The sequence below is a fragment of the Cupressus sempervirens genome, chromosome 4 (assembly GCF_028749045.1).
Source record: "Cupressus sempervirens isolate cs-2001-9-10 chromosome 4, ASM2874904v1, whole genome shotgun sequence".
NCBI lineage: Eukaryota > Viridiplantae > Streptophyta > Pinopsida > Cupressales > Cupressaceae > Cupressus > Cupressus sempervirens.
This window is the reverse complement of record NC_143121.1, coordinates 117,368,165-117,383,222: the sequence shown is the minus strand read 5'-3', so window position 1 is coordinate 117,383,222 and position 15,058 is coordinate 117,368,165. Positions and strand designations below refer to the sequence as shown.

The 15,058-nt window shown below is 32.9% G+C and overlaps 1 protein-coding gene across 1 annotated transcript; it reads left to right on the top strand.

The window, feature by feature from the left end:
• Window positions 1-10,837: 10,837 nt before the first annotated feature.
• LOC149560210 (cyanidin-3-O-glucoside 2-O-glucuronosyltransferase-like) lies at window positions 10,838-13,138 on the top strand. Its single transcript, XM_089823575.1, has 2 exons — window positions 10,838-11,836; window positions 12,710-13,138. The coding sequence occupies exons 1-2, from the start codon at window positions 10,853-10,855 to the stop codon at window positions 13,106-13,108; spliced, it is 1,383 nt and encodes a 460-aa protein (XP_089679701.1). The 5' UTR covers window positions 10,838-10,852; the 3' UTR covers window positions 13,109-13,138.
• Window positions 13,139-15,058: the final 1,920 nt, after the last annotated feature.

Here is a 15,058-nt window from a genome sequence, read left to right as displayed (position 1 = left end):
TTTCAATATTTCGAAGGCCATTAATCGAAAGAGTATTTGGTGAATATAATATATTGTTATTCTAGAGACCAATACTCAAATGTGATATCAAAATGGTCAATATCATATGTTGATATTATGGAAACTATGCCTTATTGATTACATGGTGAATATCAAGTATTGATATTGTAGAGACCATTACTCACAGTTTTGGTGAATACCATATGTTGATATTCTTAAGGCCAATATTGTTAATGTTAAAATTGTGGATATTTTCTGATCAAAGATATCTTTAAAAAAATTCATACCTAATATTACTAATGGTGTAATATTTTCCATTTGTTTATCCTCCCTAGCTAAGAGGAAGTGTTGATGTTTTTGTAGCTTTATGATGATAAACATGTGAGAGCAAAAAATATTAATATAATTACATATATATATATATACAACTATAGTTAAAGTTTTCATTATATTAATTATATTGATGAATAGAAATGTCTCATGAAGGGACATGTGTCTTCTCTTGATTTATTCCTTATATAAATAAACAAGGATGCTACCATTTGGAAATACATACTAGACAATATAGAAGTGCTTTGTATAGTTCCATTAATTATCTCGATATTTAATAAAGTATTATGTCATAGAGATTTATAATTCAATGAGTTAAACCATAATTAAGGATACATTTAAAATAGACTCAATATTTTTCCACCTCTTCTACATAATAGCCTCCATTATGTTTTTTTCTTCTCATTGCATCACATGAAAACCCTAGATAAAATTGATTACCATACCCAAAAAAGAAGAAGAGAAATTTCATCTACAAGGTGAATATTGAAGCGTACATGTTTGCATGTATAAGTGAAATAATCCCAAGTCATATATTGAATTACCACGGATTACCATCATCATGAAAACTCAAACTCAAATCCATCAAGAAACTACTCATTCATAAATTCCTTAAAAAACTATGATGATCACTTACAAACTTATTAGCATGGCTATCCATATTCTGATTCCCCTCAAAGTACACGTAAATAAGGGAAAAGCCATGTAACCCATCAAGTAGATCAAAATCTCTTCGATGATATTTTCAATCGTCAAACTATAGAGAATATACCCTTTTGAGTATAAATAATATTAAAATGTCACTTTCGAATGAATTCTTGGGCAAGAAATTATTTATGTTCATAGTCTAATATGAGATAATAAAATATTTAGTTATGTTCATGTATTACTCACTAATATATTTAATATTTAGTGTTCTTTATGTATTTAAGTTTCACATATTTACTTTTTATCATATTATTAAATTTTACATGCTTGATCTTTTATTATGTATCTTTTAATGAGTTGAAAAATAACTTAAATCATATACATGAGTTTTTTCAAACTACTTTTAAATTATAGATAATTCTTTCAAGAATTAAAATAGTTTCGTTTTTACACTATTTCATCGCAAAGACGTAATAATTTTTATGGTACTGGCGAGGGGAGAAAAGCGCAGAGAGCGAAGTGAGATCTGGAAAAATGTGAAAGAATACAAATCTCAACATCCATTTTTGTCTATTATTTTTAAGGAAAGAGAGCAATGTGAAAGTTACAGGAAAGAAGCAAAGCGTCAAAATCTATCGAAAACGGTGGCCAATAGAGAGCTCCACTTGCTTAGAAACTCCAATTCAGCGAGTCCAAGAATTGGATCAACCATGAAACTCAATTTCATGGCACATGATCCATCTACCTTGTCCATTACTTGAAATGTGGCTTCATAACCTTTCAAATCCTTGATGTTGATATTGATGATGTCATAAGTGTAGGAATGGTTAATACAGTCCATGTCAATGAGCTTGACCCTCAAAATTCTATCACCTTATTAAAAAATAGAACTAACAAAGAAAATGGTGACAACAGATAACAAGACTATTTTATTAATCTGGCCGCACACTAATACAGATTAGACAACCTTTATAAATAGAGGACTTCTAGCTACAAATGAAGAGTCTAGAGCGTACATGTGGATGGTTTAATGTAACAGCACTAATACTTTACTTAACATCTTTTCCATGTGTTTGAAGGCCTATTAAATCATGCACACACATGGTGGATTTAACTGCAGTTTCAGTTGCAATAGGAGAATGACATGGACTTGGTCTATTCCAATGACTTTGTCTATTCCAATACGCTCTCTTAGTTTCTACCACTAAAGACTCTTTATGTGGAAGAAACTACAATAAGAAATTCAAATAGAATAGATCCTGGCATTGAGCCTTGTTAGGTACCTATTTTACAATATATAAAAAATGCTTCTCCTTCTCATTATTAGTTTTTTTTTGTGTCATTATGATATGGGTTTTTAACCAGTTGACCCATAACCATTTGGGATTTTCCCCAACTAATGCAATTCATTTTCCTTTTGGGTTTCTCACCCAAACAAGTGATTTTGGCTTACCACAAGCATTTCAAAAAACTTTTACATTTTGCACCCAAACAAGTGGTTTTAGCTTACCACAAACTCTTCAAAAAATGCTTTAGGATCTTTCACCCAAACAAGTGGTTTTTGTTTACCAAAAATGGTTCTTCACCTAAACAAGTGGTTTTGGCTTACCACAAACCATTCAATAGATCTGCCTCAACAAGTCATTTTGGATTACCACAAACCCTTCAAACTTAACAAAAATATTGCTCCAATATTGAGGAAACTAACTCTAAACTTTTCTCATGCATAATAATATTGAGTCCATATGAAAAATAATCCATCTGCTGACTCACATGGGTACCCAGCCTCTATGCTCGGTAGTTCTCTAGGAATATTTTTCATATACATGGTTCATCAATATATCAAATTGAGAGGAAATTAAAAAAAAACTTTTGAGGTGTCAAGCACAACCAATAATGCACCTCTTACTACAATCATCACTAATTTGGTCTTCACAATTTCTCTTCATTCTAGACATTGACTTCAATGATCAACCTTTCTTTTTATTTGGAAACAACATACCTTCTATGTCACATTTTGTTAGAGAAAAGATTAATGAATCAACACAGATCAAAGATTGACATACTCAAATAAAATCACAGCCCAAAAAATAGAACTAACAAAGAAAATGGTGACAACAGATAACAAGACTATTTTATTACTCTAGTTGCACACTAATATAGATTAGATAGCCTCTATAAATAGAGGACTTCTAGCTATAAATGAAGAGTTTAGATCATACATGTAGATGGTTTAATGTGATAACACTAATACTTAACAACCTTTCCATGTGTTTGAAGATATATTCAATCATGCGCACACATGGTGGAGTTAATTACAGTTTTAGATGCAATAGGAGAATGGTGTGGACTTGGTCCATTCCAATGACTTTGTCTATTCCAACATGCTTGAGGGCTTAGAAGTCTTGGATAGTATGGAGTCAATGCAGGACCACATAATATAGCAGCCTCGCCATTGCCATTTCTATAGAGCCCTGACATGTGATGCATTTTATTCATCAAGAGTGGCAAGAGAAAACCCTAGTTGCCAATTTTAGGGTTTTGAAGGCCTAGAGCATAGGGAGTCGATGCAAAGGCACATGCACTAGATATTAACCTATGGAAAGTTGCATCAAAAAATTAGTTTGGATCAAGGAATGTTAGAATCAAATTTGTAGCCGAGGATACCAAATTGTGACTTCTATCAATCATTAATTTTCTACTATACTTACATGTGAGGAAATCAAGACCTACAATCTTTAACAAATTAAGATCTATGCTTTTGTATACATTTACTAAAGTTTTTAATTGGATTACTAAAACACAAATATGATGTAGAGTGGGAAAAGGACTGGAAAGGTCAAGTTGTTTGATTCACAAAAGGGTTATGGATTCATTACCCCTGATGATGGCAGAAAATATATTTTCATTCACAAGACATAGATTCACTATAATGGATTTAGATCTCTAGCGAAAGGGGAATTGTTGAGTGTTCTACTAAGCATGAGTGGGCTGGAAGGACTAGAGCTCTTGATGTGGATGGGGGGTTTCTGAACCAAGCTCATCTTCCTCTTCTTCATCGTCATGGTGGAAAAATAAGTGTAAGGAATTTCAACATATCATATGGCTTTGGTCATAGTCGATGTGGTGCAAAGAAGAAAAAACATGGTCTCAAGGCTACCAAACCCTAGATCTAGCCAATTTTTGACATTTTTCATGGGTCACTTTAGCAACCCACACCTATTTTTTCTAAAACTAGTGAGGAGATTAGACATTTCAACTACCAACTCCCTTCATATCTATTATGGTAAAATAATGTCCCCATTACTAATCAAATTTTTTTTTCCCTATCCCAATAATATTTCACTTGTAGGTAAAAAAATCTATGGGAAATCAGCCTATCAAATTTTGGAAAGAAAATTTGGGGTCTACATCTTCAGTAAGATCAACTAGTCCCAATAATAATCTAGACAATTCAAATGCCACTCATAGATGGTGATGCCTAGTTTCTTGTGATTGAAGATGGACTTACTGAACCATAGATCTCTTACATGCTCAACATAGTAATCATTGGTAAGATTTGGTCCTTCCTCCTAGTTGCAGATCTTCTTTCTTGGGCAAAGCATTACTATTATGGTGTTAGTAATTTATTCTACATTGATCATGCGTCCTCTTTTTCTATTACTATATTTGATTCTAAGCTTTGTCCAGATAATTTTCTTTGAATTAAGAGTTGGTTTTATAAAAGGTTGGAAATATATACCAACACTTGGTCTACAAACATTAAACCTAGTCATACAGCCTATGATTTTATGCCATTTTTTATTGAGCTTCTTGCTTTACCAATGGAGTATAGAGATCTATAAATCATTGAATTAATAGAAAATAAAATTTGGGTATTCATCTGATGTGATCTAGTGCCTTTTGATGAACCATCTCTTTCTATAAGGTTTTGTGCCTTGCTAAATCTAAATAAACCATTACCTTCTTCCTTAATTATTTCATCTAAATATGGTTGTTTGAACCAAACAATTATTATTTAGGATGCATAGACTATATTTAAGATGACAGGTTGGTTGGGTCATTTTACTAATCAATGCTAAGATCCAAGTTGCTTTAATCTGATAGTTTGTAGCTATCATAACTCTGACCTACTGAAGTGCACTTTTAGGACATGGTCTATTCCTTTTGCCCTTAGTGATGCTTCTCTATCTCAAGCCAAAATGTCATGTGAACCATATCATTTCTCATTTGTAAATCTTGTTATTTACCATTTGCCAAAGGGTCATTGTTATACACAAAAAGATCAATCCCATGGAGATTGTTCGAGTCCTAATAATTCCTAGTGTTCTTTTTTGAGGAATTATTTTTCTCTTATGAATTTTCCCAATTTAGTGTCATTTTCCTCTTATTTTTCTAAAAAAATTATGTTGTTTTTTACCCATCTTTTCTCTAAATGGAATACTCATCGGGATACATATATAAGTCTAGATCCGTCTCTTTTTACATCATCGACATCTTCTAAACTTGCAATTATATGTCTAGTGGCCAATGAAGAAGATGTTATTTATCCTTATTGGATGCATGTTGTTGTTAAAAAGATCATTTTTAATGATCAACCTCTTTCTTTCTTGTCTAGATTAGAAGCTACATTAGTTTCCCAAGGACATTCATTATCTTCTAAATATGCCCAAATTTTAGTAGTAGAGTGTAGTGTATGGATTCATCACAAATTCTTTGATGAAGATAACATGCTCCATGGCCTACCTGAGGATAATGTACCCTTTAAACTGGATCCCCCTTCAACCAGGATGGAGGGCTTTATCAATGTTTTAGATCTTGGCTTGGCAGTCAAAAAGTATCCTGCTCAAACAGATAGTTTTGGTCCAACTAGGTCCCACTTTGCCAATCCATTTCTTACTAATGTTAGTTTCAATTTCTCTTAGAAATTATGTATGCTAGAATCAACCCCTCTCATCATCTCCTATAACTAATAAAACTCCTAAGCCTAGGGGTAGGCCATCAAAAGATAAAAAATCTAGAAATGAATTTGATGCAGGGATCTAGTCAACTTTGTATGATAATTTTCCTACCTCTAAATGATTGACAAGGAGTTCCAAGAGTGCTCCTTGTTGGTTATGAATATCCTCTCATGGAATTTTAGGGGCATTAATTCCTCTGAAAAGTGTAATAGGATTAAGTAGTATCTTGATTCTATCCAATGTGATCTAGTCTTGCTTCAGGAGACAAAGCTATCAATAAATAAATTTCAAAAATCTGTTTGATGTTGGTCAACATGGAATTCCTCACATGTTCCTAGCTTAGGTGCTTCTGGGGGCCTTGCTATATTATGGAATCCTAAGACTATCAAGGCTCAACATCATCATCAACAAACTAATTGGAAAATGTTATCCATTCAACACTATGAACTTTCATTCCATTCGATTAATGTTTATGGCCCTACCCCTACATCAGATAAACAAAGTTTATGGTGTACTCTTATAGGTTTTATCCAGTAATCAGTAGGTGCCAAATTTATTATTGGTGGTGAATTTAATGTCATTCTTCATCCCAGGGATATGTGTGGAGGTATTATTCCCCTCCTAGAGCTACCTAGGACTTTAATGACTTTTTGAAAATAATGCTCTATTTGATGTTCCCCCACAAGCTGGATCTTTCACTTGGAGTAATAGAAGAGTTGGGTTCAACTATATTGCAGTTAGATTGGATAGATTCTTGTGTTCACAATGTTGGAAATTGGAAAATTATACTATCCAATTTGATATACTACCATATTCAAAATCTAGCCATTTCCCTATTTAATTGTTCATTTGTCCATCATATTCTCTTCTTACTAGGTTTTCTAGACCATCTTTGTTTTAAAGTGTATGGTATCATCATCCCCACTTTGATGGCTTCTTAAAACAACAATGGAAGGATGCTCCATTAGAGCCAGGAAACAAAATGTTTCAGTTTCACAAGAAAATGCAGTATGTGAAAGGGCTTATCAAGATCTAGAATAAACCTATTTTTAAAAATATTTTTGAGGAGAAAATGGTAGTAGAAGAAAATCTGGCCAAGATTAATGAGAATATTTTACTCCATGGTTTAAATTTTTACATGCATTCAAGATAGAAGAATTTGGAAGAGGAGTGATCTGAATTATGTAAGTGAGAAGAAGAGTATTGGAGACAAAAGTCTAGAGAATTGTGGATTCCTCCAAGTGAGAGTTATTTCAAACTCAATTTTGATGAGACCTCTAGAGGAAATCCAGGCAACTCTAGCTATGGTATAGTCATTGGAGATTTTAAAGGTCATGTGATTGAAGTGAAATCATCTTTACTCCCTCAGTGTACTAATAACAAAGCTGAGGCCTTGGCCCCTTTTTTTGGTTTTGAACTTGCAAAATCGCTTTCACGTTGAAGGGGATTCATCCATTATTATTAATGCATGTATTAAACATCAAGTATGGTCTCTTCTTGATTCAATCTCTGAATTTTACATCATGCATACTTATAGAGAAGGCAATGTTTTTAACTGACTATCTCATTAATTTGGGTACTATATTAACTCTTTTCTCTCCCCACTTAACCTCCTTGATCTCCCCAACTTGGTTAATATTGTGACAAAAGAATATATTTAGAATAAGGTTGAGTCCTTCTCATATTCTATTTGATAGTAAATCACAACTTCTCTATGATTTTGCATGTTTTTTTCCTTTATGGATCTCACTTGTTCTTTTGAGATAATGTATGTAGGTCAAGGTCTCTAATTTCACGTGCATTAGATGTCTTTCTAATATCATGGTCTCAATTGGCGTTTTGGATGTAGATTAGTGATGGTAATCTTTATAATAGTTTTTGGCTGAGCTCTTGGTTTTGTCTCTAGCACCAAACAATGAATTGTATTCATATGAGTTTTGGTCTCTTTGTAATCACTATATTCTCGATTTGGGAATCTCTAGGACAATATTCATTAGTGTTGATAGATAGTCAATCTTGATGCAATATTTCTTCTTCTCTATGTTTTTTGTATCAAACAATGACCAAAGTTTTTCTTTTATGGTTCTTTTTTATGGGATCTATTTTGAACCAGTTATTATTAATATAAATATAATGTTTTGCCAATATATATATATATATATATATATATATATATATAATATTTATATTAATGCATGAATTTATTTTTTAAAATAATTTAGAGTTGAGAGTGTGCAAGTGTTATCTAGAAATTTAAGACTCTTATTTGATACTTTTAATTCTCTCTTTTGCATATTGTTTTGGGAACTAGCATAGAGTGGCATCAAATATCTATTGATTAGTTTAAAACATGTTACTTTTGATAAGTAGGAGATATTTTCCACAACAAGTAAAATTGTGATATTGCTACCAGATTTAACTCTATACTTTTTGAGTCAAACTCATTGACCCATATATCATGAGTGGTGATTCACATATGAATCCATTTCTCATGAGAATAAATGGAACACTTAGCACTCATTGGATCTAGGTGAGCACCCTAATGAAAAGGCATCCAACTCCTTTTTCATAAAACTTATTATAACCATTACCGACAATGAATAAAATAGTGCATCAACAATAAGAGCTAAGGATATCAGGTTCCTACCAAGGTAACTTGAAATTTCGACCACAAAAAATCCTAGTGAACCCAAAACAAGATCCAATGAGTGCTAAGTGTTCCATTTATTCTCATGAGAGATGGATTCACGTGTGAATCACTACTCATGATATATGGGTCAATGATTTTGACTCAAAAACTACAATGTTAAATCCTGATAGAATATCACAATGTTACTTTTGGTTAAATTTAGTCATTTATTATTGACACCATGGAACATGTAGAGGAGAAGTTGGATTTGCCTTAGTTTAAAATTATGATTCATATTATGCAAATTTAATTATATTCTTGAACTTTATATTCTAATATTTTTATAATAAATATATGATCTATTGTATTTAAAAAAATAAAATTTATATAATTCATATTTGCTAAGGTCTACTTAGCAGCTTCAATAATAAAAAAGAAAATCCATACAAATTTAATATAAATAATTTAATTCTTGTCCATCTTAAAGAAAAATTTTAAAACAAATAATAATTACAAAATAAATTCACTTTAACCAATTGAAAATGAAATTAATACTTTTTACAAATACAATTTTTAAAAGAAATTTATTATTTGAAATTCCTAAAATATATATATATTATATATTACATCTGAAATAAGAAAATAACTACATAGCTGCTATGTCTTTTATGTAAAGTAATACATTATATTTTTGAATTCAACATATTGTCCTATACTAAGAAAAGCATGAAGACTGGTGGTTAATTTAATTTTCAAGTCGTTGGAATTGATTAGATGAATTTTGACAAGAAAAACTGTTAAACTTGTATGTAGATATTACGAACCAATGCAAATTCTCTTTTCGTTCATTTATATTTTTACTTTTTTGTAATTTCGCCCAAAAAAATTTAAGACATTCTATTAATCGCAATAAGCAAATACAACTAGAATATCTATCGACCTTAGCCAAGTTTCTGTTTAGATGTTCTGCCATGTATTGTCAGACACAAGTGCATTAGAGTCCAAACTTTCAACCACTTGCATAGCTGTTAGCATAGTCAACAGTAGGGTTGGGGATTTAAAAAGAACATTTTGGAGTGACGAAGTTTGAAGACTCAATATAATAAGGGGAAACAGACTTAGCAAGGACAACGTGCAATGCAAGAAAGTTTGATATACGTATAACAAAAACAGGTTAATGTGGGAAAAAAATAGGATAAAATGGAATTATAACAATTCAGATCATTTAAACATCATTTTTAATGGTTTATTTTTAGATGAAAAATGTTAGAGAGTTAAATTTGACTTATTTTTCGAAGGTTCCTCTTTTTCTTAGTATATGATGTTTAAGATTATTCTGACAATTCAAACACTTCGCACAGATGAAGACATCTTGACCTACAACTTAGAGAAATAAAAATCTGTTAACCTATATAAATAAAATTGCAAAACCAAATTGATCTAAGCAAATGGGAAAATGGTGAACAAGACACATTCAATATTTACCAACGGAGACTTGTGCGAGACTTGTGCAGGTCTTTTGAGATTTATTATTTTGAAGGGTAGATATTGGGAAGGATAGCTAGACATCTTTCCTAGCTAAGTTGTTGTGTTCACCTCCTAACTCACCAAAAAAAATACTACCATCTTGTACAAACGGACCAATTAACAACAAGAAAGTTAAAAATATATCAACTATTACTACATTTCTAATCAACTATTAATACTACGTGATATTATTCTTCTAAACTTTTTATGCATGCTAATTAGAGAGGATCCACAACTAGCCATCATTAGACCTCCTAGTGTTGTCTGGGACATTTCAACAAATAACTTACAGAAATAAAATTCTCTTAAATATCATACACTAACATTTGATTTCTAAGCTAGAAATGTTAAATAGTGAAAAAATGATTTGTTTTTTGAAGCTTAATTTCTTCCTTAGTATAATATTTAAGAGTAACCATACAATTCTAACACTTAACACAGACAGAGATATTTCAACCCAACATGGAAAAAAATCTCTTGACCTATACAAATCAAATTGCAAAAACAAATTGACATAAGCACATGTTAAAATAGTGAACAACGCACATGCAATATTTACCAAGGAAGACTTGTGCAAGACTCCTCAATTATTTGGAAGGGTAGCTATTGGGAACGACTGCTAGACATCTTTCCTGGCTAAGCCACATGGAAGACGTTTAGCATGATTCGAGTAAAAATGTCAATAAATGCCCATAAAAGCATGCTAAAAGAAGAGTGCTTGTACTTTGTAAGCTCAAAAACTTGAGGCCCACCAACAATGGCGGAGGAAATGCAGAGACACCTTAGTGCGGTCATATTTCCTGGGCACATCCACGGTCACACAATGCCTTCTGCCGAGCTTCTCCACCGTCACATAATGCCCTTCGTTGAGCTTGCCAAAAGCCTAGCCATTCACGGCCTTAACATCTTCATTGTCTCAACTGCACTCACCATGAAACGAATCAAACCCGAGGTGTCCGATACAGCTGGAATAGAACTGGTAGAGTTGGCGATGCCCGCCGTGCAGAGGCTGCCAACGGGCATCGAGTCATCCGTCGTGCTGCTGCCTTTGCTCACAGTCGCCATGGACCAATTGGAGAAGCCCTTCGAAGAGCTCTTACAAAAGCTGTCACCGGACTTTGTGATGTACGATTGCCTGCAGCACTGGGTTCCACGCGTGGCTGCCAAGATGCACAATCTCGTCGTCCCCATTTTGTTCCTCCCATCGGGAGTGGCCAGTTTCAGTTTTCTCCAAGGTCACCATGACATCACGTCGGGAAACCCTAGCGCGGAGGATCTCACCGTATCTCCGCCAGGATTCCCTTCGCCCAATGTTCACCTCGCGTTGTTCGAGGCGCGGAAGGCAACGGAGCTGATGTATGGTAAGCGTGATGGAGGGCTTAGCGTCGCCGAGAGGTCCAGCGTTTCCATGCGGGAGAGTTGGGCGGTGGCGTGCAATACTTGTTTGGAGGTCGAAGGAGTTTACGTGGAGTATTTGCAGAGCCTCGTGAAACGGCCGGTTTTCCCCGTTGGAATACTCGTGCCTAGACTATCGCCACCAAGCGTTGATGACATTTGCTTGCAGTGGCTCGATACGCAGCCCGCCGCTTCCGTTGTGGTCTTGTCTTTCGGCAGCGAGTGCGTCTTCACCCGCCAGCAGCTCGACACAATTGCAATGGGACTACGAGAGAGCAACGCGCCGTTCCTCTGGTTTCTGCCTGCTGGAAACGATCTGCCGCAAGGGTTCAGAGATCAATTAGGGGTATATTGTTCCTTATTCATTTGTCAATTTTAACTATTTAATACTTTTAGTTGGTCTCAGTGGTAACTTCTAAATATCAGGCATCACACATTAGAAAAGAAAATGAGTTTCTGAAAATAAATCAATTTTGACTATTTAATAAGTCATTCTCACTGGACCAATCTTAAACATCATACACCAAGGAAGAAATTAACTTTTAGAAAAATAAATCACTGGATCACTCTTAAACATCACACACTGAGGAAGATATTACTATTTGAGAAATAAATCAATTTTGCCAATCAAACGATTTTAACCTATGAATCAAGTCTTAATTTATGATGTTTAAGCCACTCTGAATTCCACGGCCTCTAGTATTACACACTAAGGAAGAGATAAACCTTCAAAATAAATAGTTAACTTTAGCTATTTGAGTTGCCTCTATCTAAATTTGTATATGTCATGAAATCTCAATGTCAATTTATTAAGAGAATGAAACACGTCAATTTGAGATCTCAAAGACTCATATGTTCATAAAAGAACAATCTTGTTTTATTTCATAAAATGGAAAGAATATGTTGTGTTTGAAGAAATTTTGTAATTATTTATGCTAGCATAAATTGGACAACCTCTAGAGTCACACACTAAGAAAGAAATAACATTTGAAAATAATTAGTTAACTTTAGCTATTTGAATTTGCTTTGATCTAAATTTGTATGTCATGAAATCTCCATGTCAATCTTGTAAGTGTATCAAGCATGCCAATTTTGAAGTTTCCAAGAGTTGCATGTGATTTTCTTATATTCAAAGAATAATAATCCATTTTTATTTCATAGAGTAACAAGAATATATTGTGTTGGAAGATCTATTCTAATTGTTTAAATTGTTTTGTAGGAGAAGGGATTGATGGTGACAAAGTGGGTCCCAGAATCATACATTTTGAATCATGTCTCTGTTGGAGCCCTTTTAACCCATTGTGGATGGAGTGCGATTACAACAGGCCTAATGTTCAGGGTGCCACTCATAACCCTTCCAATGAATTTTGAGGAAGGGCTGAATGCGAAGCTTGTGCAAGGCCTCAAGATGGGAGTAGGAGTTAGTAGAGATGAAGATGATGGATATTTTACTAAGGAGGACATTGTCAATGCAATTAAAGTTTTCATGATAGAAGAAGGAGAACAAATCAAATCTAATGTCACAAAAGTAAGTGGCATGTTGAAAAGAAATAATTTTGGTGTTAGTGATAGAAACATGATAAACTTTGTTTCCATTCTTAAAGCATTCAATAAATAACTAGGTCAATAGGCTTTGCATAGTCTCCATTCTCACATGTATTTGAAAAGTTAAGGAGGTTAATGATGTTTTCTATTATCATCTCCACAACATACAAGCTTGAGTGTGTTAGATTGTTGTATTGTGCCTACTTTGTAGTAACTAATTTTTCTTGTTAGATACACAACCATATGTTTGTGTATGTGTTTGAGAAATTGTAAGAAGGCTTGTATAATAAAAATTATTTTCTACGTATTTCACCCTATGAGTTCTACATATAGAATATATTACTTCCTAAATGCATTTTCTTTTATCTTCCATCTTAGTAGTGTTATGAAAGTATGGTGCTAAAATTTGTTTTTTCAATTAGCACTAACCAAAACTACAAGTAAGTTTTTAAAGGATATACTCAGCTTGGTTTTAATCAAATGAATAATGCATGCATTAGAAATATAGATATTTTTAACATAATCAAATATCCATGAACACAAGGCTTCATCTCAGTAATGAGTAAGAATTGTCTCATATTAGCTTTAGTTCTTTTACGACATATGGTGTTTTAAAATAGTAATTTTATTATTCTCAATGCATTAATCTTTGTAAATGTTAAGGACTACCTCAATAAGAATGTCATCTGAAAATGTGTCTATAATATTTTAAATCCCAATTTTTTTTAAATACTAAGATATAATATACATTTCATGAGGTCCTCCATATTACAATCTTAATTTTTATCCATCAGATAAAAATGTTCAAGCATAATTTCACAACATGTTTAAATATACAAAATTTGACCTATAGAGGATTAGATCTCGAGACAATTCTAAGAAGATGAGGAAATATGTCAACATAGATAAATATTTTAGCTAATGAAATTAAAATTTGCCAAGAAAATTGTAAATATGTTGCATGTAAATAGATATTGTGTTATAAGTTATCATAAATAATAAATAATTGTGTATGTTATATTATATTATTGGTTTGAACTACATTTCAGTTGTTCTTTATCCAATGATTTTGCAATGAATAAAATTCTTCCCAACTAACTTAGTTTCCAAGAAAATCTCTTCCTTTTGGTTGTCTAGATCATATTTGAGTATCAAAATACTCTTGATGTTTTGTTTCCAATGTATACAATAATATACAACCAATCTAATGTGTTCAATCTTATCATCTCATTTATTATTGTCAGAGTGTACATAACTAAAAAGGGTTTATCGGCTTCACAAACTATAGATTCCAAAAGACCTTTAACAATTTGATGCCTTCTATCTATGAATATTTTGAATGATAGATAGGAAAGATATCAAAGAATAATTATATACAAATATTTTTATAACAAAAATTCTCCTATTGAAACCATGTGCAAATAGATGATAATTGAAACATACACCTTTTTCTGTACTACTTGTGATAGTTTTTGAGCTCCAAGAGTCTCATACATTGACAAGCTCTTATGGTTCCTTAGAATGTTAAGACTAGGAATAACTAGTTAACGTTCACCTCGGTTGCAATTAACACATGATATGCATGTGATCCTAGATGCCATATGATGGTGATGAATTCTCACCATCTACTAGTAGCTCAAGTAGTGGCAAATACATGAAACCTGTGGTAATTTATGCAATATCAATTCCAAGGATATCCTAGCTTCATAAAATGAAAAAGGAAATATCCCACCATAGAAGTAGCATATATATGTTTTTAGTGATCATATTATGTTGAAAATGGCTTTTGATACCACATGATGAGGCTGGTGGTGGTGGTGGTGGTGATTATGATGATGATGATGATGATGATGATGATGAGTACTCACCATCTTCTTGTATCTCAAGTAGTGGTAGAAGGTCTTCAATGCACATACATGCTCAAAAATAAAATTTAGAGAAATATTATGGGATATTAAGGGTTCGTAATGTCTCTTTCAACACACTAGGACTACTTATGACCTATTCTAATACATTAGAGCTA